This window comes from Hyperolius riggenbachi, chromosome 1 (assembly GCF_040937935.1).
Source record: "Hyperolius riggenbachi isolate aHypRig1 chromosome 1, aHypRig1.pri, whole genome shotgun sequence".
Lineage (NCBI taxonomy): Eukaryota > Metazoa > Chordata > Amphibia > Anura > Hyperoliidae > Hyperolius > Hyperolius riggenbachi.
The window spans coordinates 12,694,880-12,721,400 of NC_090646.1; the positions used below are offsets into that span (position 1 = coordinate 12,694,880).

General features: G+C 48.3%; 1 protein-coding gene across 1 annotated transcript in view; it reads left to right on the forward strand.

Annotated features, from left to right (window-relative positions):
• LOC137554131 (uncharacterized) overlaps positions 1–26,301 on the forward strand; it is a 66,562-nt gene extending 40,261 nt beyond the window's left edge. The window contains exons 3-4 of the mRNA XM_068271513.1: positions 418–598; positions 26,047–26,301. Of these exons, the coding sequence (XP_068127614.1) occupies positions 418–598; positions 26,047–26,250 (385 nt within the window). The 3' untranslated portion in view covers positions 26,251–26,301. The remainder of the gene's footprint in view (positions 1–417; positions 599–26,046) is intronic.
• The last annotated feature ends 220 nt before the right edge of the window (positions 26,302–26,521 follow it).

The following is a 26,521-nucleotide window of genomic DNA, read 5'->3' on the forward strand; positions in this document are numbered from 1 at the left end:
TAAGAATGTTTTTGAGAAGTTGCAGGCCTTGCTAAGTTTAGACAGCTGACCCCCATTTACTGTCCTTGTCTGCCAGAGACTAAGTTACGTGATATTGTTCCAATTTTGTTGCAAATGTGATGCAAACTTTATGCAACTTGAATCTGGGCTACCCAGATGCAGATAATTTGGATGCACCCTATTCCAAGATGCATACAATTTGCATTTAATGTACACAACACTCTGGAAATCATCATCTTGTTGACCCTCTCTAGTCCATATGGAGGTCCCAGGGACAGGACGTGAGGGAAGATATCTCCAGTGAGGACAAGCAGTAAAATGCAAAATAGCTGCTTCTTTCTTACTTTACAAAAACTATGGAGTTGTGCTTTAATTTGTTATCAGTGTGTGACCAGAGAATGTCTTCTTGTTTGACAGGTTCAGTAAGACCGTCAGGCAGTTCAGCAGCTTCACCCATAGCCATAACTTTACCTTCTCAAGTGGAATGGAAATGTCTGTTACGGCCAGGATTCCATTTATTGCTACAATTGGAACAAAAATTACAATGAACACAAGCTCCTCCCACACCTGGACCCTGAACAAAAGCAACGAGACGGAGGTAATTGCTTTTGTAGTTTGATTTGTTGACATGATGGAAAAAGATAATATTTAGGGATGGTCTGGTTACTCCTTGACATTGATATGGCGGCTAGAGATGTCCAGAACGGAACGCCGGCGAACGGTTCCAGGCGAACTTCGGGTGGTTTGCCTTCGCCGGTGAAAGCGAACTTTCCCGGAAGTTTAATTCGCCCCATAATGCTCTATGAGGGTCAACTTTGACCCTCTACATCACAGTCAGCAGGCACACTGTAGCGAATCAGGCTACACTCAGCCCTGGAGCCCCACCCCCCCTCATATAAGGCAGGCTCCGGCGGCCATTACACTCACTCGTGTGCCTGTAAAAGAAAGACTAAGATGAGCTGCTGCAGACTTCTTCTCCTAGGGAAAGATTAGTTAGGCTCTTGGCTTGTCAGCTTGCTCCTGGCTGAATCTTATTGCTTTAGTAGCACCCCTCATTCAAAAGCTCTTTTCAGAGCTAATCCTGTTCTTGTGATCATTTTTTTTCTGTGTCACACTGACACTTGTGTTGCATGCATTGCTAATTCATACTGTGTGTGTGCCACTTCCAGCAGCCCAGCAGCACATTCAGTGACTACCTGTGTGTGTGACAGGGAGCTGCACATTGTACTACCCAGTACTGTATATACCTACTAGTACCTGTTGTGTTTAGTTAACCCACCTCATCACTGCATATACCTACCTTTGTGTTGAGTGAACCCACCTCACTGCATCTACCTAGCTGTTGTGTTGAGTGAACCCACCTCACTGCATCTAACTACCTTTAGTGTTCAGTGAACCCACCTCACTGCATCTAACTACCTATTGTGTTGAGTGAACCCATTACTGCATCTACCTAGCTGTTGTGTTGAGTGAACCCACCTCACTGCATCTAACTACCTATTGTGTTGAGTGAACCCACCTCACTGCATCTAACTACATTTAGTGTTCAGTGAACCCACCTCACTACATCTAACTACCTATTGTGTTGAGTGAACCCACCTCACTGCATCTAACTACCTATTGTGTTGAGTGAACCCACCTCACTGCATCTACCTAACTGTTGTGTTGAGTGAACCCACCTCACTGCATCTAACTACCTTTAGTGTTCAGTGAAGCCACCTCACTACATCTAACTACCTATTGTGTTGAGTGAACCCACTTTACTGCATCTAACTACCTATTGTTTTTAGTGAACCCACCTCACTGCATCTAACTACCTTTAGTGTTCAGTGAACCCACCTCACTGCATATAGCTAGCTGTTGTGTTGAGTGAACCCACCTCACTGCATCTAACTACCTCTGTGTTCAGTGAACCCATATCACTGCATATACCTAGCTGTTGTGTTGAGTGAACCCACCCCACTGCATCTAACTACCTTTAGTGTTCAGTGAACCCACCTCACTACATCTAACTACCTATTGTGTTGAGTGAACCCACCTAACTGCATCTAACTACCTATTGTGTTTAGTGAACCCACCTCACTGCATCTAACTACCTTTAGTGTTCAGTGAACCCACCTCAATGCATATAGCTAGCTGTTGTGTTGAGTGAACCCACCTCATTGCATCTAACTACTTTTGTGTCCAGTGAACCCACTTCACTGCATATACCTAGCTGTTGTGTTGAGTGAACCCACCTCACTGCATCTAACTACCTTTAGTGTTCAGTGAACCCACCTCACTGCATCTAACTACCTTTAGTGTTCAGTGAACCCACCTCACTGCATATACCTAGCTGTTGTGTTGAGTGACCCCACCTCACTGCATCTAACTACCTTTGTGTTCAGTGAACCTACCTCACTGCATACACCTAGCTGTTGTGTTGAGTGAACCCACCTCACTGCATCTAACTACCTATTGCGTTGAGTGAACCCACCTCACTGCATGCACATAGCTGTTGTGTTGAGTGAACCCACCTCACTGCATCTAACTACCTTTAGTGTTCAGTGAACCCACCTCACTGCATATACCTAGCTGTTGTGTTGAGTGACCCCACCTCACTGCATCTAACTACCTATTGTGTTGAGTGAACCCACCTCACTGCATCTACCTAACTGTTGTGTTGAGTGAACCCACCTCACTGCATCTAACTACCTTTAGTGTTCAGTGAAGCCACCTCACTACATCTAACTACCTATTGTGTTGAGTGAACCCACTTTACTGCATCTAACTACCTATTGTTTTTAGTGAACCCACCTCACTGCATCTAACTACCTTTAGTGTTCAGTGAACCCACCTCACTGCATATAGCTAGCTGTTGTGTTGAGTGAACCCACCTCACTGCATCTAACTACCTCTGTGTTCAGTGAACCCATATCACTGCATATACCTAGCTGTTGTGTTGAGTGAACCCACCTCACTGCATCTAACTACCTTTAGTGTTCAGTGAACCCACCTCACTACATCTAACTACCTATTGTGTTGAGTGAACCCACCTAACTGCATCTAACTACCTATTGTGTTTAGTGAACCCACCTCACTGCATCTAACTACCTTTAGTGTTCAGTGAACCCACCTCAATGCATATAGCTAGCTGTTGTGTTGAGTGAACCCACCTCATTGCATCTAACTACTTTTGTGTCCAGTGAACCCACTTCACTGCATATACCTAGCTGTTGTGTTGAGTGAACCCACCTCACTGCATCTAACTACCTTTAGTGTTCAGTGAACCCACCTCACTGCATCTAACTACCTTTAGTGTTCAGTGAACCCACCTCACTGCATATACCTAGCTGTTGTGTTGAGTGACCCCACCTCACTGCATCTAACTACCTTTGTGTTCAGTGAACCTACCTCACTGCATACACCTAGCTGTTGTGTTGAGTGAACCCACCTCACTGCATCTAACTACCTATTGCGTTGAGTGAACCCACCTCACTGCATGCACATAGCTGTTGTGTTGAGTGAACCCACCTCACTGCATATAGCTAGCTGTTGTGTTGAGTGAACCCACCTCACCGCATATAGCTAGCTGTTGTGTTGAGTGAACCCACCTCACTGCATCTAACTATCTTTGTGTTCAGTGAACCCACCTCACTGCATATACCTAGCATCTCCCCCCCCCCCCCAGATGAATAAAATGGACAAACCAGGTAGAGGAAGAGGTAGAGGCAGACCCAGAGGAAGGCCACCTGGCACAGTGCTCAGAAGAAGGCACATGCTATCACTTCCCAAAATTGTGAGGACGTGGTTGAGTATTTAACACAGAACACCTCATCTCCTGCAGCCATCAGCGCTACTACAAGCACCACATCCGCTGCAATTGACACTTTGCAGGAGTTATTTGGTGTGGATATCACTGATTCACAGCCAATAATGCTACAACAAGATGAAGACGCTAAGCAAGTTACAACACCTCATACGTCTGAGTTAGGTGGCGATAGTATGGACGTAACGTGTGAGGAGGAGGATGATGAAGCACCTGGTGTTGGTGCAGTTGTGTTGGTGTCTGAGGAAAGCGAAGCTGGGCAGGAGGATTATGATGACGATTATACAGATGCCACGTATGTTCCCAATAGAGGAGATGAACAGGGGTAAAGTTCAGAGGGGGAGCCAGAGAGGAGTAAGAGGAGACGAGTCCATGAAAGAAGCAGAGGGAGCTCGTCTTCAGAAACAGCTGGGGGCAGTGTCCAGTGCCATGTATCACCAGCTATGGACAGCCAGCCATAATGCCCTTCAAGGTCAGCTGCTGATGCTACCATAGTGCCATCACCCTTTTAACGTGTGTACCTCAGATCGGAGCAAAGCCATCTGTTCTCTCTGCCTCCAAAAATTGAGCGGAAGAATCCAATGTCTGCCAGTCACCCACTTGCCCGGCGTCTGACAGCTGGCGTGGCGGAACTATTAGCTCGCCAGCTATTACCATACAAGCTGGTGGAGTCAGAGGCTTTCCGTAAGTTTGTGGCCATTGGGACACCGCAGTGGAAGATATCAGGCCGCAATTATTTTTCACAAAATGCCATACCCAAACTGTACCGTGCAGTTGAGAGGCAAGTGGTGTCATCTCTTGCAAAGAGCGTTGGGTCAAGGGTCCACCTGACCACCGATGCCTGGTCTGCCAAGCACGGGCAGGGCCACTACATTACATACACAGCCCATTGGGTCAACCTGGTGACTGATGGCAAGCAGGGAGTACGTGGTTGCGCAGTGGACCAACTTGTAGCACCTCCACCTCTTGCAGACAGGCCTCCTGCCACCTCCTCTCCTTCTCCTCCTGCTACATCCTCTTCGCTGTCATTCTCCTCCTCCTCGGCTGAGTGGCAGTTCAACTCAAGTGGTGCTGCCATCTCCTCCTCTCCAGCTACACAGCCCCATCTAGCCAGGGCCTATGCTGCATGCCAGGTACGACAGTGTCACGCCATCTTAGACATGTCTTGCCTCAAAGCGGAGAGTCACACTGGACCAGCTCTCCTGGCTGCTCTTAACAAAGAGGTGGAGCAATGGCTGACCCCGCACCAGCTGGAGATCGGCAACGTGGTGTGTGACAACGGCAGCAATCTCCTTAGCGCTTTGAATTTGGGAAAGCTGACACATGTACCCTGCATGGCACATGTGCTGAATCTGGTCGTGCAAAGATTTGTGTCAAAGTACCCAGGCTTAGAGGACGTCCTGAAGCAGGCCAGGAAGTTGTGTGGGCATTTCAGGCGGTCTTATACGGCCATGGTACGCTTTGCGGACATTCAGCGTAGAAACAACTTGCCGGTGAGACGCTTGATTTGCGATAGCCCGACTCGCTGGAATTCCACCCTGCTGATGTTCTCTCGCCTGCTAGACCTGGAGAAAGCCGTCACCCAGTACCTGTATCATTACAGTACAAGGACACAATCTGGGAGGATGGGGATGTTCTAGCCACCGAACTGGACACTGATGCAAAATGCATGCAGGATCATGCAGCCGTTTGAGGAGGTGACCAACCTGGTGAGTTGCGCTGAAGGCACCATCAGCGACTTGATCCCCTGACCTGTACTGGGTGGCCACGCTACTAGACCCTCGGTACAGGCACAAAGTGGAGGACCTGTTACCAACTCAACAGAAGGCGAAAAGGATGCAGCACTTGCAGAACAAGCTGTCGATGATGCTTTACAATGCATTTAAGGGTGATGTGGCTGCACAATGCAATCAAGGTACCACTGGCAGTATTCCTCCTCCTCCCAAGTCCACACAGGCAAGGACAGGACGCTCCAGTGATCTCAGGGTTATGTCGGACATGCGGACATTCTTTAGTCCAACGCCTCACCGAAGCCCTTCCGGATCCACCCTCCACCAACGCCTGGACCGGCAGGTAGCCAACTACCTGGCCTTAACTGTGGATGTAGACACTGCGAGCAGCGACGATGAACCCTTGAACTACTGGGTGCGCAGGCTTGACCTGTGCTGTCCCAATTTGCAACCCAAATTCTCTCTTGCCCTGCCGCAAGCGTCCTGTCAGAAAGGACCTTCAGCGCAGGTGGAGGCATTGTCACTGAGAAGAGAAGTCGCTTAAGTCACAACAGTGTTCAGTACCTCATCTTTATCAAAATGAATGAGGCATGGATCCCGGGGGGCTACTGCCCGACCGAAGACTAAGTCAGTCCCCACACACAGCATCTCTGCCTGCAGGCCGCTTGCCTTCTCCGCCACCACCAACAGGGTCCAGGACTCTAGGCGGATTCCTGAATTTTTAAGGCCGCTGCTAGCAGCGGCCGCTATACTAATTTTTCTGGTGCGTGTACATGACTGCCTAATTTTTCTGGCTGCACTGAGGGGGCTGCAACAAAAAAACAAAAGGCATGTACATGTGCCCATCCCCCTTCGTGATCATTACCTTGCCGTGGTGAAGGGGCTTGCGTATCACAATGAAGCAATGACCGCCGGCTATATGAGTGTCTCGGGTGGGGGTGGCACACCAAAGATAGTAAGGTCGTTGCTTCATTGTGGTCAGACCAAATTTGATCAGCTGGACAGTCACTGTTCTGTCTTTCAGCTACATCAGCCGTGCGACCATATGGGCTGTAAAGCCACCATCACCTGCACTCTCGTCATGGTGCGCACCAGTCCAGCACGGCCGTTACTACACAAACGGCTGTTTGCAGTCACTGCATAACTTTCACTGCATTCTCATGAAAGGATTTAAAGTTGATTCATTACATTAGGGCCTCAAAAGTCCTCCTGAGTCCTGTATTGTTATTTTTGGTCACTACCTTGGGGTGGGCATGCCTGCTGCCCTCCTTGCCTGGATGTGTGGTGGTAGCCATTTGTTAGGCTACAACTCCAGACCGGAATCACACCAGCAACGATTCCCCGGCCATTACCCTTGGTCAGTGGTCACAATGGCAGACTTGACCTCCATAACAGATTCTCGCTGGAGACCAACCTGGTGAATCGCAGTGAAGGCACCATCAGACTTGCCCTCCATAACTAATTCTCGTTAAAGGATTTAAAGTTGATTCATTACATTAGGGCCTCAAAAGGGAGCTGGGAAAAAAGGGCGCATGCCGCTAGTGGACAAAAAGGGCGCCGCCATTCACTCCCATAATAAATAGCGTTTAATGGGCGCCGGGTAGGAAAAAAGGGCGCCGGAGCTAAATAAAGTTTATAAACGGCGCCAGGAGCTAAATAAAGTTTACAAACGGCGCCCGGAGCTGTTTAATGATTTATAACTGAACTTGTGGTGATTTACGTTTATAAAATGCACCCGTGCCGAATAACGTTTATGAAAATACTAAACATATTTATCTTATTTAAATAATTAAAACATTATTTAAAGTTTTATCCCTTACTGTTTGTAAAACATTATTATTCACAAAATAAAGCGATCAGTACGTAACGTAAATTGCAAAATATTTTTTTAATCCACAATTAGTAAAACATAATTATCCACATAATAAAGGGGGGTCTTAGGTTTAGGCACCAACAGGGGGGTCTTAGGTTTAGGCACCAACAGGGGGGTCTTAGGTTTAGGCATTAACAGGGGGGTCTTAGGTTTAGGCATTAACAGGGGGGTCTTAGGTTTAGGCACCAACAGGGGGGTCTTAGGTTTAGGCACCAACAGGGGGGTCTTAGGTTTAGGCACCAACAGGGGGGTCTTAGGTTTAGGCACCAAGAGGGGGGTCTAGGGGTTAGGGGTAGGTACAGGGAGGGTTACTTAGGCACCAACAGGGGGGTCTTAGGTTTAGGCACCAACAGGGGGGTCTTAGGTTTAGGCACCAACAGGGGGGTCTTAGGTTTAGGCACCAACAGGGGGGTCTTAGGTTTAGGCACCAACAGGGGGGTCTTAGGTTTAGGCACCAACAGGGGGGGTCTTAGGTTTAGGCACCAACAGGGGGGTCTAGGGGTTAGGGGTAGGTACAGGGAGGGTTACTTAGGCACCAACAGGGGGGGTCTTAGGTTTAGGCACCAACAGGGGGGTCTTAGGTTTAGGCACCAACAGGGGAGTCTAGGGGTTAGGGATAGGTACAGGTAGGGTTCTGTGTAAGAGTAGGCTTAGGTATAGTTTTAGTAAAATTTTAGTAATAATTACTAATGTATTACAACACTTATTACGAACGTAGTTATATTTATATCATCTTTATAAACAATATTTTCAGATTTTATTATAAGAACAAACCATAAATGACGGTTATTCACAATAATATACAATTATAACAATTAAACATATATTATTGGTTTTTTTATAAACGTAATTATAAGTTTAACTTTTGAAACAGGGAAGATTAACGTTTTCACAATTTCCGATTTCATAGACATTATTTAATGATTTATAATTTTGTTAAACATTATTTGTAAACGAAATATAGCACACTATATTTATAAACCCTATTAATGATTAATTATTATTTAGAGTTTACACCCCGCGCCCTTTTTGTCCAGGCGCCCTTTTTGTACGTACGCCTCAAAAGTCCTCCTGAGTCCTCTATTGTAATTTTTGGTCACTACCTCGGGGCGGGCGTGCATGCTGCCCTCCTTGCCTGGATGTGTGGTGGTAGCCATTTGTTAGGCTCCAACTCTGGACCGGAATCACACCAGGAAGGATTCCCCGGCCATTACCTTTGGTCACAATGGCAGACTTACCCTCCATAATAGATTCTCGTTGCAGGTACTAAACAGCAAGTAAAAAATGTAATGTAAAAAAATAGATGTAAGCTTTAACAATGGTAGAGAAAGAACCATCGAAAGTTGATAAGGCAGACAGACATGACCTAACCAGACATCACTGAGTGAGGAAGAGTAATCTCACCATGGTGCGCACTGCGCAGTAGTCCACCACGGCCGTCACAACACAGACAGCTGTTTGCGGTGCGTTACACAGTGAGTTTGGTGTGTCAGTGTGAAGCAGTACACTAATTACACTCCCTGATTGATGTATACACATGCAAGATGTTTGAAAGCACTTTAGGCCTCCAATTTAGCATTCAATGTGATTTCTGCCCTTAAAACGCTGCTTTGCGTCAAATCCAGATTTTTCCCAGGGACTTTTGGCATGTATCCCACTCCGCCACCTGGGGGTCCAGGTGTTAGACCCCTTGAAACATGTTTTCTATCACTTTTCTGGCCAGCATAAGTATTTCTAGTTTTCCAAGTTCGCCTCCCCATTGAAGTCTATTGCGGTTAGCGAACTTTTGCGCGAACCGAACCTTCCGCGGAAGTTTGCGAACGGTGTTCGCGAACCGAAAATCGGAGGTTTGCGACAACTCTACTGGCAGCAAAATTATTTTCTACACCACGAAAAATATTTTAAAAATGGATGGACATTCCACCACGTGGATCAGCCAAAAATGTTGCACTCTTCCTGATGTTTCGGGGAAGCTTCTACCTTGATAGGCAATTAGTATTACTATATAGAGGTCAGAAGTTTTTCAGGACTTTGAGCACTACAAGGGGGTTCAATGGCGTACAGACAAAAGGAGCATCGGGAAAAAAGGGCGCTGGGTGTAAACGATAAGTGGCAATACAGTTTATAAATGTGTTGTATTTCATTTACAATAATATTTTACAAATTAAAAAACATTAAATAATGTGTATGAGTTTGGAAATTGTAAAAACGATAATCCTCTCTATATTGAAAGTGAAACTTATAATAACGTTTGTTAAAAAACGATAATATATGTATAATAATTAGAATTGTATAATATTGTGTATACCCTTCATTTATAATTTCTTCATGTAATAAAATCTGAAAATGTTGTTTGTAGCAATGAAAAATAACTGTTGTAAAACATTACTAAATATTACTAACATTTTAGTACAACTAAACCTAACCCTACTCTCACACAGAGCCCTCCCTATACCTATCCCTAACCCCTAGACCCCCTGGTGGTGCCTAACCCTAACCACCCCCCTGGTGGTGCCTAACCCTAACCACCCCCCTGGTGGTGACTAACCCTAACCACCCCCCTTGTGGTGCCTAATCCTAACCACCCCCTGGTGGTGCCTAACCCTAAATCCCCCCTGGTGGTGCCTAACCTTAACCACCCCCCTGGTGGTGCCTAACCCTAACCACCCCCCTGGTGGTGCCTAACCCTAACCACCCCCCTGGTGGTGCCTAATGCTAACCACCCCCCTGGTGGTGCCTAACCCTAACCACCCCTGGTGGTGCCTAATGCTAAGCACCCCCCTGGTGGTGCCTAACCACCCCCCTGGTGGTGCCTAACCCTAACCACCCCTCTGGTGGTGCCTAACCTTAACCACCCCCTAGTGGTGCCTAACCCTAACCACCCCCTAGTGGTGCCTAACCCTAACCATCCCCCTGGTGGTGCCTAACCCTAAGACCCCCCTTGTGGTGCCTAATGCTAACCACCCCCCTGGTGGTGCCTAACCCTAAGACCCCCCTTGTGGTGCCTAACCCTAAATCCCCCTTGGTGGTGCCTAACCCTAAGACCCCCCCCCCCCTTAGTGATTGCTTTATTGTGTGGATAATAATGTTTTACAAATAGTGACTGTAAAAAAATATTACAATTTACTTACTGATCGCTTTATAATGTGAATAATAATGTTTTACAAACAGTAAGTCATGACATTTTAAATAACGTTTTAGTTACATACGATAGATATGTTCAATATATTTGTAAACTTGATTTGTCACAGGCGCAGTTATAAAACGTTAATAATCTCCGGCGCCCTTTTTTCCTGTTTGGTGCCCATTAAGCGATATTTATTATGGGAGTGAATGGCGACGCCCTTTTTGCCCACTAGCTGCCGGCGCCCTTTTTTCCAGCTTCCAGTTCCATGTGCCGTAATGGGTGGAGTACTATAATCAGGATAATTATAATAAGAAGAAACCACATAATGGAAATATTAGGTGAAATTTTAACAAGGGGAGCACCATAACAGAGGAACGAGAAAGGGGGAAGCAGCATAGAAGGGGTGCTACAAGGTGCAGCCTTCGAATAGAGGTTCAACTGCTTTAGAGGCCCATCTTTAGACCTGAATCTGACAAGTCTGTAGTAAGGCCCTTTGTTTATTTCGCTAAATGAAGTGGCAAATAATGTTACTTTAAAGCGGACCCAAACCAAACATTTTTTTAATTAAAAACTTTTAGTTGCAGCACTCTGACACATACAAAGATAAATAAACACTCCTTCAAGCCTATGAGAATTTCAGTGCATGCTTTTCACCCTTCTCTTTCCATAACTTGGGTTATACAGGTGGCAGCCATTAGCAATTCCTCCATTGCCAGACACCACCTACTCCACCAGTCTGCCGGATTCTGTCCCGGCAATATAAAAAGGGAGGAAGGGGATTACTCCAATAAATGTAAAATATTTTATATTTGTCATCATGCAGCTGAAAAAAAGGCTGCTATTTATTATTATAATTTAGAAAATAGATTTTATTTCTGAAATCTTGTATTTTTTATTTGGGTCCACTTTAAGCTCCTGTCCAGACAAATATTTTATAAACCCCTTTGGGACCCAGGATGTTACAGTTACATCCTCAGTGTGGCTGCCTGTGGCTGATAGGACATACAGTAACTGTAACGTCCTTGAAGTCCTACTGCTCCAGACGCAATCACACACATGCGAACAGGGAGATTCAGCTGTCATGTGTAGAGTTGGGCCGAACCTCCGATTTTAGGTTCGCGAACCCTGTTCGCGAACTTCCGCAAAAGGTTCGGTTCGCGAAAAAGTTCGCGAACCGCAATAGACTTCAATGGGGAGGCGAACTTTCAAAGTTTTAAAACATTCTATCAGCTGGAAAAATGATAGAAAACATGTTTTAAAAGCTCTAATACCTGGAACCACACCTAATTGAGTGAAATACACATCACTGCTGGAGGACCCGCCCACCCTCCCTCCTCCAAGCAAGGTCCTTTATACCATTTGCCTACCTACACTAATTAGTTATGGGACAGCTGCTACACACTCTGCTAGGGAGATTTTATCCTCCCTCCTCCCCTTCTACCCTCCTACCCGAGGGAGAAGGGTCTCTTCTGCCAGGGAATTATACTATTTTAAAAACCACTATACATCATACCATAGCTGGGAATACATACATGAGTATACATCATACCATAGCTGGGGATACATACATGAGTATACATCATACCATAGCTGGGGATACATACATGAGTATACATCATACCATAGCTGGGATTCGAACCCAGATCTCACTGTGTGGTGGGCACATCACCCTAAGCACTGTACCACTACAGAAGTAAGTGAAGCTTGCCTAAAATTTAACATTTATGCTCAATGCAATAGAACCATTAGGTTGCTTAAAGGAGAACTGTAGTGAGAGGTATATGGAGGCTGCCATATTGATTTCCTTTTAACCACTTGAGGACCCACCCTTTACCCCCCCTTAAGGACCAGCGCTGTCTTAGCGGATCTGTGCTGGGTGGGCTCTGCAGCCCCCAGCACAGATCAGCGTGCAGGCAGAGCGACCAGATCGCCCCCCTTTTTTCCCCACTAGGGGGATGATGTGCTGGGGGGGTCTGATCGCTCCTGCCTGCCGGGTGTTGCGGGGGGGGCACCTCAAAGCCCCCCTCTGCGGCGAAATCCTCCCCCTCCCTCTCCTACCTGGCCCCCCCTGGAGATCCGGGCTGCACAGGACGCTATCCGTCCTGTGCAGCCAGTGACAGGCTGTCTCCTGTCACATGGCGGCGATCCCCGGCCGCTGATTGGCCGGGGATCGCCGATCTGCCTTACGTCGCTGCTGGATTATTTCCGCTTGTGTTTACATTTAGCCTGCGAGCCGCCTTCGGCGGCCCGCAGGCTATTCACGGAGCCCCCCGCCGTGAATTGACAGGAAGCAGCCGCTCGCACGAGCGGCTGCTTCCTGATTAATCAGCCTGCAGCTGGCGACGCAATACTGCGTCGCTGGTCCTGCAGCTGCCACTTTGCCGACGCACGGTATAAGCGTGCGGTCGGCAAGTGGTTAAGCAATACCAGTTACCTGGCTATCCTGCAGATCCTCTGCCTCCAATACTTTTAGCCCTAGACCCTGAACAAGCATGCAGCAGATCTGGTGTTTGACATTTTTGTAAGATCTGACAAGATTAGCTGCATGCTTGTTTCTGGTGTGATTCACACTACAGTGGCTGGATAGTGTACTGGTTAAGGGCTCTGCCTTTGACATGGGAGACCAGGGTTTGAATCCTGGCTAGGTCAAGTACCTATTCAGTAAGGCGTTCAAGGCAAGACTCCCTAACACTGCAGGGTGGCCTCTTGAGCGCGTCCCTGTGGCTGCAGCTCTTGAGCGCTTTGAGTCTGACAGGAGAAAAGCGCTATACAAATGTTTGGATTATTATTACTGCAGCCAAATAGATCAGCAGGGCTGCCAGGCAACTGGTATAGCTTAAAAGGAAATCAATATGGCAGCCTCCATATACCTCTCACTACAGTTCTCCTTTAAGCAACCTAATGGTTCTATTGCATTGAGCATAAATGTTAAATTTTAGGCAAGCTTCACTTACTTCTGTAGTGGTACAGTGTAGTGGTGCTCAAATACCCCTTTTTAAAATTCGAGTTTGGTCGAATTCGAATAGTAAATTATTCGAGGTCATTCGAATATTCGAGTCGAATAATTTTTACTATTCGATTCGACCTCGGACTTCGAGCTCACTATTCGAGTCGGTATTCGAGCTAACTATTCGAGCTGACTATTCGAATTGGCCTTAAATAGCTTCCAACACTTGTTTTGAGGGTGAATGATGCAAGAAACCTCTTTTTTTCCAAGTAACAACAGCAAGTGATTATGTGGGGATGTTCCTTTAAAAAAAAATGTGGAAAGAGAAGTTGTGTCCTTAATTTTGTTCAGTAGTGTTACTGTATATACTTGTTCTTCTTCTTCTTTATCTTTCTTCTTCTTCTTCTATATCGTCTTCTTCTATATCGTCTTCTTCTATATCTTCTTCTTCTATATCGTCTTCTTCTATATCGTCTTCTTCTATATCTTCTTCTATATCGTCTTCTTCTATATCTTCTTCTATATCTTCTTCTTCTTCTTCTTCTTCTATATCTTCTTCTTCTTCTTCTTCTTCTTCTTCTTCTTCTTCTTCTTCTTCTTCTTCTTCTTCTTCTTCTTCTATATCTTCTTCTTCTTCTTCTTCTTCTATATCTTCTTCTTCTTCTTCTTCTTCTTCTTCTTCTTCTTCTTCTTCTTCTTCTTCTTCTTCTTCTTCTTCTTCTTCTTCTTCTTCTTCTTCTTCTTCTTCTTCTTCCTCTTCTTCTTCTTCTTCATCTTCTCCTTCCTTTTCAATATAGTCTTATTCTTCTTCACGTATTTCTCTTTTCAAATTTTTTTTAAAGAAATGCAGCTATTTTTGAGCGTAACAAATAGCTGGTGGGCGCACGCATGTTGGAAGCGCCATTGTATGTGCTCCCTGGCAGTGGAAACACAAAGACAGCAGGAGGTAAATTCAGCAGCAGGAGGAGGAGGATGAGTGTGTGGCAGCAGGCAGTCAATGAGGCAGGCAGCTCGCCGTGACATAATAGCCCTGGTACCTAGCGGTGATACCAGGGCTGTAAATAAACACAACAGGAGGTCCCAGACAGCGGTCGTGCAGCCCACATTGTGTCCAATACACAACTGGGACAACACAGTTTTCAACCCGGGCACCTCAGAAAAATTAAACCTTTTTTTTTTTTTTAATGGTTTGTTTGGTTTTGGTTTTGCAACCAATATAGCTATTGTTTGACGTAATAGCTGGTGGCAGAGTGGCAGCAGAAGGTAAATCATCTGTGTACCCTGGCAGTGGGAAACACAGACAGACAGCAGCAGCAGGAGGAGGAATGGAGGAGTAGGCGAGCAGCTATTGTTTGACGTAATAGCTGGTGGCAGAGTGGCAGCAGAAGGTAAATCATCTGTGTACCCTGGCAGTGGGAAACACAGACAGACAGCAGCAGCAGCAGGAGGAGGTATGGAGGAGCAGTGTGAGTGTGGCAGCAGGTAGGCAGCGTGACATAATAGCCCTGGTACCTAGCGGTGATACCAGGGCTGTAAATAAACACAACAGGAGGTCCCAGACAGCGGTCGTGCAGCCCACATTGTGTCCAATACACAACTGGGACAACACAGTTTTCAACCCGGGCACCTCAGAAAAATTAAACCTTTTTTTTTTTTTTATGGTTTTTTGGTTTTTGGTTTTGCAACCAATATAGCTATTGTTTGACGTAATAGCTGGTGGCAGAGTGGCAGCAGAAGGTAAATCATCTGTGTACCCTGGCAGTGGGAAACACAGACAGACAGCAGCAGCAGGAGGAGGAATGGAGGAGTAGGCGAGCAGCTATTGTTTGACGTAATAGCTGGTGGCAGAGTGGCAGCAGAAGGTAAATCATCTGTGTACCCTGGCAGTGGGAAACACAGACAGACAGCAGCAGCAGCAGCAGGAGGAGGTATGGAGGAGCAGTGTGAGTGTGGCAGCAGGTAGGCAGCGTGACATAATAGCCCTGGTACCTAGCGGTGATACCAGGGCTGTAAATAAACACAACAGGAGGTCCCAGACAGCGGTCGTGCAGCCCACATTGTGTCCAATACACAACTGGGACAACACAGTTTTCAACCCGGGCACCTCAGAAAAATTAAACCTTTTTTTTTTTTTTATGGTTTTTTGGTTTTTGGTTTTGCAACCAATATAGCTATTGTTTGACGTAATAGCTGGTGGCAGAGTGGCAGCAGAAGGTAAATCATCTGTGTACCCTGGCAGTGGGAAACACAGACAGACAGCAGCAGCAGGAGGAGGAATGGAGGAGTAGGCGAGCAGCTATTGTTTGACGTAATAGCTGGTGGCAGAGTGGCAGCAGTAGGTAAATCATCTGTTTACCCTGGCAGTGGGAAACACAGACAGACAGCAGCAGCAGCAGCAGCAGGAGGAGGTATGGAGGAGCAGTGTGAGTGTGGCAGCAGGTAGGCAGCGTGACATAATAGCCCTGGTACCTAGCGGTGATACCAGGGCTGTAAATAAACACAACAGGAGGTCCCAGACAGCGGTCGTGCAGCCCACATTGTGTCCAATACACAACTGGGACAACACAGTTTTCAACCCGGGCACCTCAGAAAAATTAAACCTTTTTTTTTTTTTTATGGTTTTTTGGTTTTTGGTTTTGCAACCAATATAGCTATTGTTTGACGTAATAGCTGGTGGCAGAGTGGCAGCAGAAGGTAAATCATCTGTGTACCCTGGCAGTGGGAAACACAGACAGACAGCAGAAGGGCAGTACACAGCAGCCCACTGTAGGTGTAAAATGTGTGGCTGCAGGCGACGTAATAGTCAAAGTGAACCAGGCTGGCTTAGTGAGCAGGAGCCAGGAGGTGGTAAAGGGTGGTAAGGCACATTAACGATGGTTCCGGCAGCCAGTTCATGTCCCCCTCTCGCCGACAACAGGGGCCAGGAACTCGCCTTCCACCCACGCCTGGTTCATCTTGAGAAACGTCAGTCTGTCCACAGACTTGTGAGACAGACGTGAGCGTTTCTCGGTGACCACGCCACCAGCTGCACTGAAGCAGCGCTCGGACAGCACGCTGGAAGGGGGGCAGGACAGCACTTCCAGGGCGTACTGCGCCAGCTCGCTCCAGATCTCCATGCGCTTGACCCAATACTCCATGGGATCAACAGGGGCATCGCTGTCAAGCCCGCTGTACGACCCCATGTAGTCAGCCACCATGCGGGTCAGGCGCTGGCTGTGACCGGAGGAGGATGCTGCTGCATGCATCTCCTCTCTAGTCACTGCTGCCGGAGCCTCTACAGTCCTGTAGAGCTCGTGGCTGAGAGACAGCAGGTCTGTGGGGCGCTTGCTGCTGCTGGATGCAGGCACCTGCTGCTGCCTCTGTGCTGGCTGCTGGACAGTGGGGGTGGAAGGCTGGGGGAAGGCTTCCTCCAAGCGCTCAACAAGGGCCTGCTGCAAGCTCCTTATTTGTTGCGCTGGGTCTCCTCCTGCAGGCGGCAGGAACTGGCTCAACTTCCCCTTGAGGCGTGGGTCCAACATCATGCTGATCCAGATGTCCTCCCTCTGCTTCATCTGGATCACCCTGGGGTCCCTGCGCAGGCACGTCAGCATGTGCGCTGCCATTGGGAAGAGGCGGGCCACGTCTGCTGGCACATCGACGTCAGTGCTGTCCTCATCCTCCTCCTCTGCCGCCTCATCCTCTCTCCACCCCCGCACCAACTCAGCTGCGCTGTGCTGATCCCCCTCATCAGCAGCCAGGTCAGGGACCTCCACCAAGTCCTCCTCCTCCTCCCCCTCAGAGGTGGACTGCGCAGCTGGTTGCCGCTCCTGCTGGTCCAAGGCTGCCGCTCCCTGTTCCAGCAAAGCATCGAGGGCCCTGTTCAGCAGAGAAACCAGGGGCACCCACTCGCAGACCATAGCATGGTCCCTGCTCACCATGTTTGTGGCCTGCAGGAAGGGAGCCAGCACTAAGCACACCTGCTGCATGTGCCTCCAGTCATCATCGGGGACGATGGACGGGAAGTTGCTGGTCTTGTCCCTTCTCAGAGCTGCGGAAACAGTGGCCAGGGCAAGGTACTGTTTGACAGCGTGCCTCTGTTCAACCAGACGCTCCAACATCGCCAGGGTGGAGTTCCAGCGAGTCGGAACGTCAAGGATCAGCCGATGGCGTGGCAGATCCAGCTCCTTTTGCACGTCTTCCAGGCTCGCACAGGCTGCAGCCGAGCGCCGGAAGTGACGCACAACATTCCTTGCCGTTTCCAGCAGTTCGCCCATCCCCTGGTAGGTGCGCAGGAACTTCTGCACCACCAGGTTCAGCACGTGGGCAAGACAGGGGATGTGGGTCAGGTTTCCCCTGTGTATTGCGGCAACCAGATTGGCCCCATTGTCGGCCACCACCTCTCCGACTCTGAGGCCTCTGGGGGTCAGCCAAATCCTCTCCTGCTCCTGGAGTTTGGCCAACACATGGGTTGCCGTCAGCTTGGTCTTCCCAAGGCTGACCAAGTGCAGCAGCGCTTGGCAGTGGCGGGCCTTCACGCTGCTGCTGAGGCGGGGGGTTTGGCCAGGTGTGCCGGAGGATGGCAGAGGATCGGAGGAACCTGCTGCAGTTCCCCTGACCCTGCGGGGTGGCACCACCCACTGTGTTGCTGCTGCTGCTGTGCCCGCTGCTGCTCTCCCATCCTCACCCCCTTCCACCAAGCTGACCCAGTGGACAGTGAAGGACAGGTAGCGGCCTGTCCCGAAGCAGCTGCTCCAGGAGTCCATGGTGACGTGGACCCTTTCACCAACCGCGTGCTCCAGCCCTCGCTCCACATTGGCCATCACAAAGCGGTGCAGTGCAGGAATGGCCTTGCGGGAGAAAAAGTGTCTGCTGGGGAGCTGCCAGTCTGGGGCTGCGCAAGCAAGCAGCGCACGAATGTCGCTCCCCTCCTGCACGAGCGTGTACGGCAGGAGTTGGGAGCACATGGCCCGTGCCAGCAAGCCGTTCAGCTGCCGCACGCGACGGCTGCTGGGAGGCAGAGCCCTAACCACCCCCTGGAAGGACTCGCTCAAAAGGCTCTGGCGTGGCCTTTTGCTGACACGGGAATCAGCAGACACAGCAGAGGAGGCCACTGAGGACTGGCTGCCAGAACAGGCCTCAGTGTCGGCGGCAGGAGTTGCAGAGGGGGGAGGAGCAGTGCGTTTCCGCACTCCTGCTGGTGCTGCTGGAGGAGCAGGAGGGCGGGTGGCTGCTGTTGCTGCTGCTGCTGCTGAAGGCTGTGCAGTGATGGGTGTGGTGCCACTGCCAGCACCAGATGCCTTCAGCCTCTGGAACTCCTCATGCTGGTGGAAATGTTTAGCCGCAAGGTGGTTGATGAGCGAGCTGGTGCTGAACTTTAAGGGGTCTGCACCTCTGCTCAACTTCCGCTGACAGTGGTTGCAAGTGGCGTACTTGCTGTACACAGTGGGCATGGTGAAAAAGCACCAGATTGGTGACAGAAACATCCCCCTACGGCATGGAAGCGCTGCTGCCTGTCTCCCTGTGGTGGTTGGGGGGGGGGCTTGGGTGCGGCTGGTGGTGGTACTGGCTGATGCTGCTGCTGCTGAGCCTGAGACACCAGCAGGGTGTGGGACGCTGCCAATGCTTGCAATGATGCGCCTCCTTGCAAGGCCCACAAGCGCATCCTCCTCCTCCTCCTCAGAGCTGCTGAGGACGACATCCCCTGGAGGTGGTGGCACCCAGTCTCTGTCTGTCACCGGGTCATCATCATCCTCCCCCTCCTGAAACATGTCCTGCTGGGATGAGGACCCCCCAAACTCCTCTCCTGATGCATGGATGGGCTGCTTGACTGTCGCCACAGTCTTGCTGTCCAATCCCTCATCCCCCAAAGTGCCCATCAGCATCTCCTCCTCAAGATCGCCAACAACAGCAGACAATTTACTCATGATGCCTGGGGTCAAAAGACTGCTGAATGACAGGTCGGCGAGTGACGGTGAACTGGCCTCCTCCCCAGACCCTGCTGGGCGGCTGCTGCGAACAGGGGTGGTGGTGGTGGTGAGGGTGGAGGCCTCGGATGCAGAGCTGATGGCGGGCTGCTCATCCTCCGTCATGAGTTGCACCACAGTGTCTGCATCCTTTTCCTCAATGGGACGTTTCCGACCCGGCTGGAGGAAAATGGGAGCAGGTGCTACACGCTGCTGCTGCTGTGTCTCTGCAGCGTGAGTTGCAGATGCTCCTGCTGGGCGGCGCCCAAGGCGTCCACGGCCAGTGGCTATGGGAGGAATGTTAGCCACTGACGCTGCTGCTGCTGCTGCGGAACTGTGCATGGTGGCGCGCCCGCGGCCGCGGCTTGCCACAATGCTGCTCCCTCTCCTCCTGATTCCCTTGCTGCCCTTCCCCTTGCCCAAACCGCGCTGGCTGCCACTTCCAGACATCTTCAATGTTTTGGGCGTATAGACAAAAGTTTTTTAAAAGGGCGGGTGAAAAGTGGGGTACTTTAATGGAGTGGGTTGGTTGGTGAGGTGACTGAGTGAGTGTCCCCTAGTACAGTAAGTAAGTAGTAACAGTCAGGAAGTACAACTAGCAGTTACAATAATCAGTAGTAATCACAAGTAAATTTAGTGTGTGTACACTCAGACAGTGAGTGCCCGCACGCAGGAGCTAGTAGCCTATGAACACAGTGACTGAGTGCCCTAGACTCCTAGTACAGTAAGAGTAAGTAGTAACAGTAAGTAGAACTAACTAATTACAATAATCAATCAGCGATCAGAAGGAAATGGAGTGTGGGTGGTGTGTGTACACTCAGACAGTGAGTGACCGCACGCAGGAGCTAGTAGCCTATGAACACAGTGACTGAGTGTCCTAGACTCCTAGTACAGTAAGAGTAAGTAGTAACAGTAAGTAGAACTAACTAATAATCAATCAGCGATCAGAAGGAAATGGAGTGTGGGTGGTGTGTGTACACTCAGACAGTGAGTGCCCGCACGCAGGAGCTAGTAGCCTATGAACACAGTGACTGAGTGTCCTAGACTCCTAGTACAGTAAGAGTAAGTAGTAACAGTAAGTAGAACTAACTAATTACAATAATCAATCAGCGATCAGAAGGAAATGGAGTGTGGGTGGTGTGTGTACACTCAGACAGTGAGTGACCGCACGCAGGAGCTAGTAGCCTATGAACACACAGTGACTGAGTGTCCTAGACTCCTAGTACAGTAAGAGTAAGTAGTAACAGTAAGTAGAACTAACTAATTACAATAATCAATCAGCGATCAGAAGGAAATGGAGTGTGGGTGGTGTGTGTACACTCAGACAGTGAGTGACCGCACGCAGGAGCTAGTAGCCTATGAACACAGTGACTGAGTGTCCTAGACTCCTAGTACAGTAAGAGTAAGTAGTAACAGTAAGTAGAACTAACTAATTACAATAATCAATCAGCGATCAGAAGGAAATGGAGTGTGGGTGGTGTGTGTACACTCAGACAGTGAGTGACCGCACGCAGGAGCTAGTAGCCTATGAACACAGTGACTGAGTGTCCTAGACTCCTAGTACAGTAAGAGTAAGTAGTAACAGTAAGTAGAACTAACTAATTACAATAATCAATCAGCGATCAGAAGGAAATGGAGTGTGGGTGGTGTGTGTACACTCAGACAGTGAGTGCCCGCACGCAGGAGCTAGTAGCCTATGAACACAGTGACTGAGTGTCCTAGACTCCTAGTACAGTAAGAGTAAGTAGTAACAGTAAGTAGAACTAACTAATTACAATAATCAATCAGCGATCAGAAGGAAATGGAGTGTGGGTGGTGTGTGTACACTCAGACAGTGAGTGACCGCACGCAGGAGCTAGTAGCCTATGAACACACAGTGACTGAGTGTCCTAGACTCCTAGTACAGTAAGAGTAAGTAGTAACAGTAAGTAGAACTAACTAATTACAATAATCAATCAGCGATCAGAAGGAAATGGAGTGTGGGTGGTGTGTGTACACTCAGACAGTGAGTGCCCGCACGCAGGAGCTAGTAGCCTATGAACACAGTGACTGAGTGTCCTAGACTCCTAGTACAGTAAGAGTAAGTAGTAACAGTAAGTAGAACTAACTAATTACAATAATCAATCAGCGATCAGAAGGAAATGGAGTGTGGGTGGTGTGTGTACACTCAGACAGTGAGTGACCGCACGCAGGAGCTAGTAGCCTATGAACACACAGTGACTGAGTGTCCTAGACTCCTAGTACAGTAAGAGTAAGTAGTAACAGTAAGTAGAACTAACTAATTACAATAATCAATCAGCGATCAGAAGGAAATGGAGTGTGGGTGGTGTGTGTACACTCAGACAGTGAGTGACCGCACGCAGGAGCTAGTAGCCTATGAACACAGTGACTGAGTGTCCTAGACTCCTAGTACAGTAAGAGTAAGTAGTAACAGTAAGTAGAACTAACTAATTACAATAATCAATCAGCGATCAGAAGGAAATGGAGTGTGGGTGGTGTGTGTACACTCAGACAGTGAGTGACCGCACGCAGGAGCTAGTAGCCTATGAACACACAGTGACTGAGTGTCCTAGACTCCTAGTACAGTAAGAGTAAGTAGTAACAGTAAGTAGAACTAACTAATTACAATAATCAATCAGCGATCAGAAGGAAATGGAGTGTGGGTGGTGTGTGTACACTCAGACAGTGAGTGACCGCACGCAGGAGCTAGTAGCCTATGAACACAGTGACTGAGTGTCCTAGACTCCTAGTACAGTAAGAGTAAGTAGTAACAGTAAGTAGAACTAACTAATTACAATAATCAATCAGCGATCAGAAGGAAATGGAGTGTGGGTGGTGTGTGTACACTCAGACAGTGAGTGACCGCACGCAGGAGCTAGTAGCCTATGAACACACAGTGACTGAGTGTCCTAGACTCCTAGTACAGTAAGAGTAAGTAGTAACAGTAAGTAGAACTAACTAATTACAATAATCAATCAGCGATCAGAAGGAAATGGAGTGTGGGTGGTGTGTGTACACTCAGACAGTGAGTGACCGCACGCAGGAGCTAGTAGCCTATGAACACAGTGACTGAGTGTCCTAGACTCCTAGTACAGTAAGAGTAAGTAGTAACAGTAAGTAGAACTAACTAATTACAATAATCAATCAGCGATCAGAAGGAAATGGAGTGTGGGTGGTGTGTGTACACTCAGACAGTGAGTGACCGCACGCAGGAGCTAGTAGCCTATGAACACAGTGACTGAGTGTCCTAGACTCCTAGTACAGTAAGAGTAAGTAGTAACAGTAAGTAGAACTAACTAATTACAATAATCAATCAGCGATCAGAAGGAAATGGAGTGTGGGTGGTGTGTGTACACTCAGACAGTGAGTGACCGCACGCAGGAGCTAGTAGCCTATGAACACAGTGACTGAGTGTCCTAGACTCCTAGTACAGTAAGAGTAAGTAGTAACAGTAAGTAGAACTAACTAATTACAATAATCAATCAGCGATCAGAAGGAAATGGAGTGTGGGTGGTGTGTGTACACTCAGACAGTGAGTGACCGCACGCAGGAGCTAGTAGCCTATGAACACAGTGACTGTCTGACTGAGTGTCCTAGACTCCTAGTACAGTAAGAGTAAGTAGTAACAGTAAGTACAACTAACTAACAATAATCTATCAGTAATCAGAAGGAAATAGAGTGTGTGTACACACAGACAGTGAGTGAGTGCACACACGCAGGAGCTAGCTAGTAGCCTATAAACAGTGACAGTCAGTGATTGTCCTACTCCTAGTACAGTATAACTACAATACTATTAGTAAAGGACAGCAGAAATACTGGTATAGATGAGAGAAATAAACAGAGGACAGCTGCCCACAGAGGCAAGGCCCCCCTGAGGCCTAAACCTGTAAGCTTGCAGCAGCTGCCTGTCTCTAATGTAACACACAAGCTACTAACTAAAATACAATGTCTATCTAACTAACAACAATATAGGTGTATATGGCAGGTGTAGGTGAGCAAAAACGCTAGGTAAATGATCACAATAGAGCACTTGCTAAGCCAAAGCACAAAGGAGCAACTCTCTCTCTGTACAAGTCTCAGGCAAGCATGGAGAAACGGAACATGGCGGCCGCTATTTATAGGGTAGGGGCTGGCCAGGGTCCCCCTCTGTGATTGGCTGCCGTCAGAGGGCCTGGGAGCCCTCTGATTGGCTCTAAGGACATCAATCTGGGCTATGACGCTATTCGAGCTCGGTACCGAGCTCGAATAGCGCCGTTTGCTCGAATAGCTCGAATAGTGAATGGGCTATTCGAGTGTACTCGGATAGCCCATTCGAATAGCTACAGCTATTCGGAGCTCGAATACCGAGCTCGGATAGCTGAAAAAGAGCTCGAATATTCGAGCTACTCGAATATTCGAGCTCTGCTGAGCACCACTGGTACAGTGCTTAGGGTGACGTGCCCACCACACAGTGAGATCTGGGTTCGATTCCCAGCTATGGTATGATCTGGTGTTTGACATTTTTGTAAGATCTGACAAGATTAGCTGCATGCTTGTTTCTGGTGTGATTCACACTACTGCAGCCAAATAGATCAGCAGGGCTGCCAGGCAACTGGTATAGCTTAAAAGGAAATCAATATGGCAGCCTCCATATACCTCTCACTACAGTTCTCCTTTAAGCAACCTAATGGTTCTATTGCGTTGAGCATAAATGTTAAATTTTAGGCAAGCTTCACTTACTACTGTAGTGGTACAGTGCTTAGGGTGACGTGCCCACCACACAGTGAGATCTGGGTTCGATTCCCGGCTATGGTATGATGTATACTGGTTTTTAAAATAGTATAATTCCCTGGCAGAAGAGACCCTCCTCCCTCCGGTAGAAGGGTAGAAGGGGAGGTGGGAGGCCAATTAAAATCTCCCTAGCAGAGTGTGTAGCAGCTGTCCCATAACTAATTAGTGTAGGCAGACAACTGAGTCAAATGGTATAAAAGGACCTAGCTTGAAGGGTGGGTGGGGTCTCAAGCAGTGTGTTTCACAATAACATGTCTGCTGACAGTAAAATGGAGGCGAAAAATTTTGCTCAATACAGCTTTATGGGGCGAATCGAACTTCCGCAAAAGTTCGCCTGATGCAGGCGAACGCGAACCCCCAAAGTTCGCCTGGAACCGTTCGCCGGCGAACCGTTCGGCCCATCTCTAGTCATGTGACAGCTGACATCTCCCCTCACTGACCAGGAGCCATGGCTATTGGCTCCTGATCACATAATCTCTACGATCGCCACCAAGTGATCTCTAAAGCAGCGGTGGCGGCTGAAGAGGAAGAAGAGGACCCACTCACCTCTCCTGACATTCCTCTGGCGATCGTCACTCCCCGTCCGCTCTGCCCGGCATCCATCCTTGCTCTGCAGCTAAAATCCAGGTCCCGGGTTGATGACATCATCATCTGGTGATCGTCACTCCCCGTCCGCTCTGCCCGGCATCCATCCTTGCTCTGCAGCTAAAATCCAGGTCCCGGCTTGATGACATCATCATCTGGCGATGGTCACTCCCCGTTCACTCTGCCCGGCATCCATCCTTGCTCTGCAGCTAAGATCCAGTTCCCGGCCTGATGATGTCATCAAGCCGGGACCCGGAACTTAGCGGCAGTGCGAGTCTGGATGGCAACGAGAGAGGAGGCGGGGAGAGCTGCTCATCGCTGGACCCAGGAAGGTGAGTAATGAAGGCTGCCTATACTGGGGACACCTATCTATGCTGGGGACACCCATGCCTGACTATCTATACTGGGAATACTGTACCTATGCCTGGCTATCTATACTGGCGGCACCCAAAAAAGGTAAATTGCTCTGGTCCTGAAGGGGGGTTTCCATGCCGGTCCTCAAGTGGATAACTAGATGTCCCCCTCCCTCTTCTAGTAGTTTAATAATCTTAATGCGACTAAAGGCCCGTTCCCACCACACAATTTTCCCAATGATTTTTCCGATGACCGGTGATTTTTTTGAGCGATGAGCACTTGTCCCCCCCCCCCCCAAGTGGATATAGTCGTCGTATATCATCGCGTACCCATAACGACCATCACGGCAGATCGAATCTTTAAGATCCCCGATGACTCTGTGCAAATTAATGCGATAACTTGATCTCCCCTTTGCGTCTGTTGGGTAGTCTCGTGTAGCATCGTGTGACTTTCCCTGCAGGAAGATGGATCAGGCAGTGCTTGTCATTGGAGTACATTGTCGGATCGTTCTTACTGCATCGCTTCGGTGAGTGTTTAGCTTTAGAGAAGTGGCCCTAAATACCTTGACTGTTAAGACCTAAAATGAAGGGCTGTCCTTCCTTCGAAAACATGGCCAGCCTCATTTCACAAGATCCTCCCCTCCTCCACTGGCCATTTATTGATCCCCATGGGAGACTGGTTTAGTGGCATGATGGCCACAGCTCCCCTCCTGTCCTGATTGGGAGGGCTTTGGTGACAGCTCTTCGGCCATGCTTACCCCACCCCCCAGAAAGCAGTGTGAGGTTCCAGAATTTTAATTACTTGAAGTTTGCGGCCATCATGTAACCACCGCCAGGCACAACAGCAATAAAGTATTTTGAGCTACAGCCTTTTTCATTATCTTACTTACCTATATTCCTTTGTTCCGTAGGTCATCCACTCAGCCAGCACACATGCTGAGATACCACCAGGAAAAGCCATACACATGGTGGCCTCTGTCCTCAAAGCAGACCTGACTGTCCCGTATAGGGCCAGAGTCCTCACCGTATTTGGTCAAGAGGTCATCATAGAAGGCACATGGAATGGGCAGTCCCACTTCAATATGATGGTCAAGCAGAAGAACTATGACAATTAAGACAGACAAAGGCATTCCAATGATACAGGAAACATACATTGGCTGCTTATACCTCTTGGGGATTCCAGTCTCTGCTCATTTCTTAAAGGAAAATACGATAATTTTGACTGCACAATTATGTGCATTCTGAAGAACATGTACTCTTTGTTCTATGGAAATTTCTTCTCTTTCACTGAATCAAAAAGATCAGCTTACTCCAATCATAAGAAGCAGTTGTAAATGTAAATTGTTTAGGTGTGTATTGTTACCAAAATGACCTAATTAGCATGAA